General features: G+C 65.0%; 2 protein-coding genes across 2 annotated transcripts in view; both read left to right on the top strand.

Annotated features, from left to right (window-relative positions):
• The first annotated feature begins 361 nt into the window (after positions 1 to 361).
• Positions 362 to 6,211, top strand: LOC103902253 (signal transducer and activator of transcription 5B). The gene is made up of 17 exons (XM_019472985.1): positions 362 to 499; positions 653 to 809; positions 894 to 983; positions 1,187 to 1,361; positions 1,437 to 1,567; positions 1,643 to 1,794; positions 1,877 to 2,032; positions 2,133 to 2,312; positions 2,465 to 2,552; positions 2,726 to 2,848; positions 3,329 to 3,421; positions 3,563 to 3,769; positions 4,223 to 4,317; positions 4,388 to 4,518; positions 5,257 to 5,427; positions 5,636 to 5,687; positions 6,100 to 6,211. Exons 1-17 carry the CDS (start codon positions 372 to 374, stop codon positions 6,209 to 6,211), a joined length of 2,241 nt encoding a protein of 746 aa, XP_019328530.1. The 5' UTR covers positions 362 to 371.
• A 114-nt stretch (positions 6,212 to 6,325) lies between these two features.
• Positions 6,326 to 6,382, top strand: part of GHDC (GH3 domain containing) — a 4,569-nt gene continuing 4,512 nt past the window's right edge. Inside the window, exon 1 of the mRNA XM_019472895.1 lies at positions 6,326 to 6,374. Within this exon, the coding sequence (XP_019328440.1) occupies positions 6,326 to 6,374 (49 nt within the window). The remainder of the gene's footprint in view (positions 6,375 to 6,382) is intronic.

The raw sequence follows: 6,382 nt of genomic DNA, 5'->3' as shown, positions 1-6,382 counted from the left end.
TCACCCTGGATTTTTTGCCAGCCCTCCCCCCGGCCCTGTTTCCTCATTTGCGTGGCCAGCGATGGCTGCGATCCTGCAGCGCAGCAAGGGGAAATGATTACCATGTGGAGAGGCAGCGCAGAGGCGCATTCATGGCCCCGGCCCCCTCCAGGGCTCTTCCTAGAAAAGAAGGGGTGACTCAGAGCCGGGGTCCCCTGCCCTAGCACACCCCTTCCTTTGGCAGCTGGAGGTGGCTCTGGCAGCACCAGAGAACCCGGAGGCTCCTGCAGAGGGCTTGCAGGGGCGGCCAGGGACGGACCCCCACCCACGGTGCAGCACCCGGCCCAGCTGCAGTGACCTGACGAGCCCATCTCCCCGGCAGGTGGTGAGCCATGGCGGTGTGGATCCAGGCACAGCAGCTCCAGGGCGAAGCCCTGCGGCAGATGCAGGCGCTCTACGGGCAGCACTTTCCCATTGAGGTGCGGCACTACCTGTCGCAGTGGATTGAGAGCCAGGCGTGGTAGGTCAGCGGGGTCCCTGTCCCTGTGGGTGATGCTGGGCTTGGCAGCACCTGCCCCTGGGGTGCCGGCGGGTGCCCCCCTTTTCTGGGGGGCAGAAGAAGCCGGGGGGGCCAGGGCTGCCCCGATGCCACCACTCTGCTCCGTGCGCGCAGGGACTCCATTGACCTCGACAACCCCCAGGAGAACGTGAAGGCGACGCAGCTGCTGGAGGGGCTGATCCAGGAGCTGCAGAAGAAGGCGGACCACCAAGTGGGCGAAGATGGCTTCCTGCTGAAGATCAAGCTGGGGCACTATGCCACGCAGCTGCAGGTGAGTGAGGGGCCACGGGCGGGGGCTGAGGGGCCGGGGGTTGTCCCTGCCCTGTGCCTGGCTCAGGCTGCACTCTCCCTGCAGAATACATACGACCGGTGCCCCATGGAGCTAGTGCGCTGCATCCGGCACATCCTCTACCACGAGCAGCGGCTGGTACGGGAGGCAAACAATGTGAGTGGGGGCCATGGGGCAACTGCATCGCGGGGGGCAAGGGAACAGGTCCCGCAGGATGGGGGATGCTCGGGGTCTCCAGCATGGGGGTCATGGGAGCAGCCCTGAGGCAGGAGGTGCTCTGGGTCCCTGCTGCCCCCAGCACCCAGGGGAATGGGGAGGGTCCCCCTTGCCGTGCTGAGCGCTCCCTGTGCCCTGTGCAGAGCCCCTCACCAGCTGGCTCCCTGGTGGACGCCATGTCCCAGAAGCACCTGCAGATCAACCAGACGTTCGAGGAGCTGCGGCTCATCACGCAGGACTCTGAGAATGAGCTCAAGAAGCTGCAGCAGACGCAGGAGTACTTCATCATCCAGTACCAGGAGAACATGCGCCTCCAAGGTGGGTGGGGGGCTGGAGGGTGATGGGGCCGGGGTGCTGGTGGTGCCAGCCCTAATGCCATGCCCTGTCCCCCAGCCCAGTTCTCCCAGCTCTCCCAGCTGGGCCCCCAGGAGCGCCTGTCGCGGGAGACGACGCTGCAGCAGAAGAAGGCATCGCTGGAGGCCTGGCTGCACCGGGAGGCCCAGACACTACAGCAGTACCGTGTGGTGAGTGCTGCTTCCCTGGCCCCATGCCAGCTGTGCCGCCGTCCCTGCACTCCATAACACCGTCCCGCCTCGCAGGACCTGGCCGAGAAGCACCAGAAGACGCTGCAGCTGCTGCGCAAGCAGCAAACGACCATCCTGGATGACGAGCTTATTCAGTGGAAGCGTCGGCAGCAGCTGGCGGGGAATGGGGGCCCCCCCGAGGGCACCCTGGATGTGCTGCAGACCTGGTGGGTGCTGGTGCCGGCCATGCCCGGCAGGGTGGGGTGGGGTGCTGAGCCCTGGCATGGTGCTGAGCCCTGCTCCCCCCAGGTGTGAGAAGCTGGCGGAGATCATCTGGCAGAACCGGCAGCAGATCCGTCGGGCTGAGCACTTGTGCCAGCAGCTGCCAATCCCGGGTCCGGTGGAGGAGATGCTGTCGGAGCTGAACAGCACCATCACCGACATCATCTCTGCCCTGGTGACCAGGTAGAGGTGGGGGCCCGGCTCGGCTGAGGCATCCGGCAGGGTGGGGGGGCTGGGTTGGGGCTGCTCTGCCTGCCTGCCCCTGATCCCTGTGTCCCCTCAGCACCTTCATCATCGAGAAGCAGCCCCCCCAGGTGCTGAAGACACAGACCAAGTTCGCAGCCACCGTGCGGCTCCTGGTGGGGGGGAAGCTGAACGTGCACATGAACCCCCCCCAGGTGAAGGCCACCATCATCAGCGAGCAGCAAGCCAAAGCCCTGCTGAAGAACGAGAGCACCCGCAAGTAATGCCTGGGGGGCTGGGGGTGTGCTGCGGGGGGCTGGGGCTGCCGAGGCAGCGGGGAGCAGGGCCTGGAGCTGGGGGCATGGGGGGGCTGCACCTTGCGTGGGCTCCCAGTCCTGCTGGTCCCCCTGACCCTGCACCTTCCTGCGGCAGTGAGAGCAGTGGGGAGATCCTTAACAACTGCTGCGTGATGGAGTATCACCAGGCCACGGGGACACTTAGCGCCCACTTCCGCAACATGGTGAGCGCCGCTGGCTCCCCCCTCCCAACACTCACGCCCACCCTCCTGTCCCCTCGTGTCCCCCTGTGTTCACCCCTCATGTCCCCATCTGTGTTGCATCCCCTCTGTGTTCACCCTGGTGTCCCCCCGTGTCCCCTTCTGTCCCCCCATGCTTACCCCTCGTGTCCCTGCAGTCCCTGAAGCGGATCAAGCGCTCAGACCGCCGCGGGGCTGAGTCAGTGACAGAGGAGAAGTTCACCATCCTCTTTGAGTCACAGTTCAGTGTTGGTGGCAACGAGCTGGTCTTCCAGGTGAAGGTAAAGCCACCAGCCTCGTCACCTCTGCAGGGCCCGGGCGAGCCATGGGCACCGTACCCATGGGTGTGGGGCTGGGCTGGGGCCATGGGGTGCCCGTGCAGGCTGGGGTGGCTCAGGGCTGCGTGACAGAGGAGAAGTTCACCATCCTCTTTGAGTCACAGTTCAGTGTTGGTGGCAACGAGCTGGTCTTCCAGGTGAAGGTAAAGCCACCAGCCTCGTCACCTCTGCAGGGCCCGGGCGAGCCATGGGCACCGTACCCATGGGTGTGGGGCTGGGCTGGGGCCATGGGGTGCCCGTGCAGGCTGGGGTGGCTCAGGGCTGCTCATGGGCAATGATCCCGCAGTGCCCCCCAGCCCATCCTGGTCTCCTTCCTCCTGCAGACGCTGTGGTGCCCGTGCAGGCTGGGGTGGCTCAGGGCTGCTCATGGGCAATGATCCCGCAGTGCCCCCCAGCCCATCCTGGTCTCCTTCCTCCTGGCAGACGCTGTCCCTGCCCGTGGTGGTGATCGTGCATGGGAGCCAGGACAACAACGCCACGGCCACCGTGCTCTGGGACAACGCCTTTGCTGAGCCTGTGAGTGCCAGCACCATGGCGGGGCAGGACAGGCCCCATCCGCCCCAGGGGGCTGCGAGAGTAGGGCTCAGTCTCCTGGTGGGGATGTGGCAGGAGGTGGCAGGCAGAGCTTGGTACTGACCCTGCTCTGTGCCCCCGCAGGGCCGCGTGCCCTTCGCCGTGCCCGACAAGGTGCAGTGGCCGCAACTCTGTGAGGCGCTCAACATGAAGTTCAAGGCAGAGGTGCAGAGCAGCCGTGGGCTGACCAAGGAGAACTTGGTGTTCCTGGCGCAGAAGCTCTTCAACAGCACCAGCTCCCACCTGGAGGACTACAGCAGCACCACGGTGTCCTGGTCCCAGTTCAATCGGGTGAGCGGGCTGGGCTCTGTGCCAGGAGAGCCGTGGAGCCCCGGGGTCCCACCATGCTCTGGGACAGGCTTTGCTATACCTGCGGTACCAGTGCTCGTGCCGGGGGGGCTGGATGGGGCGTGTCCCTCCCAAGGAGCCATTTCTTGCTGGAGTGGTGCAAAAATGAGACAGTTGTCAGCTGCAGTGGGGCGGGAGGTGTCGCCTTCCTCACTTGGAGGGACACGGGGTGCTGTAGGGCCCGCAGATGGGGTCTACATCCTCGGGGAGGCATTGCTGGCGCTCCCCCGGGGCTGTGCTGCCTGGCTGGACTGACTTGCGCCTGGTTTGGCAGCACTGGAGGTTGTCCTGCGGTCCAGGTCTCTAAGTCTCCGCTGCTGCACCAAACGCTTGTGCTGTTTAACAGCAGCTATGAGGCTGGAGCCAGGAGTGCTCATTTTCTGGGGATTTCAACAGGAAAACCTGCCCGGGAGGAATTACACCTTCTGGCAGTGGTTTGACGGGGTCATGGAGGTGCTGAAGAAGCATCTGAAGCCGCACTGGAACGACGGGTAAGAGCCGCCCTACCCCGTGCTGCCCGGCCCCCTGCCCGCCCAGCCCTGACACCCCCACTCTGCCTAGGGCCATCCTGGGCTTCGTCAACAAGCAGCAGGCGCACGACCTGCTCATCAACAAGCCTGACGGGACCTTCCTGCTGCGGTTCAGCGACTCAGAGATTGGCGGCATCACCATCGCGTGGAAGTTCGACTCCTGTGAGTGCGTGTTGGGAGCCGGCAGCCCCTGTCCTCGCTGACCCTGGCCCCGGCCTGGGACTCGGCCGTCTTGTGCTTGTGCAGCTGGTGCTGCGCCTCCGGCACCTCCTGTCTCGGCTGGGCACCGGCACTGTCACTGCCGCAGCTGGGCACACGGGAGCCTTCCTCGGGAAAGGGGGAGCGCAGGAGGCTGCGGGAATGCCTTGGCTGCCCTGTGGGGAGCGGTGCTGCTGTTGCTCGCTGCAGCTGTGGCCATGTCCAGCCCGAGCACTGGCATTGGCAGGGAGGAGGGACTGGGCTAAACCGTCCGAGCCAACCAGGGGGTCTTGTGGCTGTATAAAATGCAGCAATTCCGTGGTGCTTCCTGGTGCAAGGGGTCTGCACGGGTTGCCTGACCCCATGCAGCAAGTCTGCTCGTTACTGTTCTTCGTGAGAGCATCCTTCGGAGGCTCACGTGGCCGAGGAACACCACAAAGCCCCGCGGAGCCCCCCGTGGCCAGGGGGGACCTGCCTCCCACGTACCCAGATGAGGACAGACCTGCCTTGAGTTCACTGTGCCTCCTGGCTGATCCTGTTTTCTGGCAACCTGCGTTTTGTCCTTAAATGTTGCCGGGGGAGGGATGCAGCATGGGAAATGCCGTCTGATGTTCGACGTGATCTCACAGCCCGTGGCCGGAGTGGGGCCGGGAACTGCCACCGGCTCTGGGCATCACCGTGGTCCTCACTTTTGTCTTCCAGCCGAGAGGATGTTCTGGAACCTGATGCCTTTCACCACCAGGGACTTCTCCATCCGCTCCCTGGCTGACCGCCTCGGGGACCTCAGTTACCTCATCTATGTGTTCCCTGACCGGCCCAAGGATGAGGTTTTCTCCAAGTACTACACGCCGGTTCTCTGTGAGTCCACGCCAGGTAGCGCTGCCCCTTCACCCTGTGTGCGTCCCTCTCCTTCGTGCATCTGACCGGGGTGGAGCTGAGGCTCACAGCATCCCTCTGCCCCGGGGCTGCATCCAGCCCAGTGGGGGCTCTGCAGCTGGCCGTGCGTGAGCCCCCAGCCCCACCGCAGGCTTGTGGCACGTGCCAGCAGCTCGGGGCCTTAGCGCTGCCATCTTTTCTCTAGCTAAAGCTGTGGATGGATACGTGAAGCCACAGATCAAGCAAGTGGTGCCAGAGTAAGTCTGACCCTGAACACAGGCCCTGGGCAGTCCCATGGGATCATCCCCGGCAAGCTGGCTGGGGCAGCCGGCAGCCCAGGGCACCTCTGCTCTCAGGCTCTGGCACCACCAACAGCCACGTTGGTGCTGAGCTGGCGCTGAGGGCCGAGGAGCATGGGCCCGTGGCTGAGGCAGGGCTGTGTGTTCCCTGGGAAGGCAGATGCCCCTGCCTTGTCGTGCTGCCACCCAGGGGGCTGGGGACCCTGCAGGTTGTTGCTGTTTGTGGGTGTGGGGTTTGGGTCCCCTGCCGGCACCCTGCCAGCTGCGGGAGCTGCCGGTTGGAGGCAGTGGGAAGTCCCGGAGTGCGACTTCACCCCAAGGGAGCCCATCCCGTCCCGTGCCAGCACTCACGAGCCCCCGGTCCCCGCAGGTTTGTCAGTGCATCAGGTGATTCTGCCCCTGGAGGGGCCACCTACATGGACCAGGCTCCCTCACCCGCTGTCTGCTCCCAGCCCCATTACAACATGTATGCCCAGAAGTAAGTATTGCATCCCCCGTCCCTGTCCCACCGCAACCGGTCCCCCCCCTCACCCCCTGCCTCCCACAGCCCTGACACTGTGCTGGACCCCGAGGGTGACTTTGACCTGGATGACACCATGGACGTGGCGAGGCACGTGGAGGAGCTGCTGCGGCGCCCCATGGACAGTCAGTGG

Source organism: Aptenodytes forsteri, unplaced genomic scaffold (assembly GCF_000699145.1).
Source record: "Aptenodytes forsteri isolate BGI_AS27 unplaced genomic scaffold, ASM69914v1 Scaffold492, whole genome shotgun sequence".
Lineage (NCBI taxonomy): Eukaryota > Metazoa > Chordata > Aves > Sphenisciformes > Spheniscidae > Aptenodytes > Aptenodytes forsteri.
The sequence above is the reverse complement of the archived record's forward strand: the minus strand, read 5'-3'. Positions and strand labels throughout refer to the sequence as shown.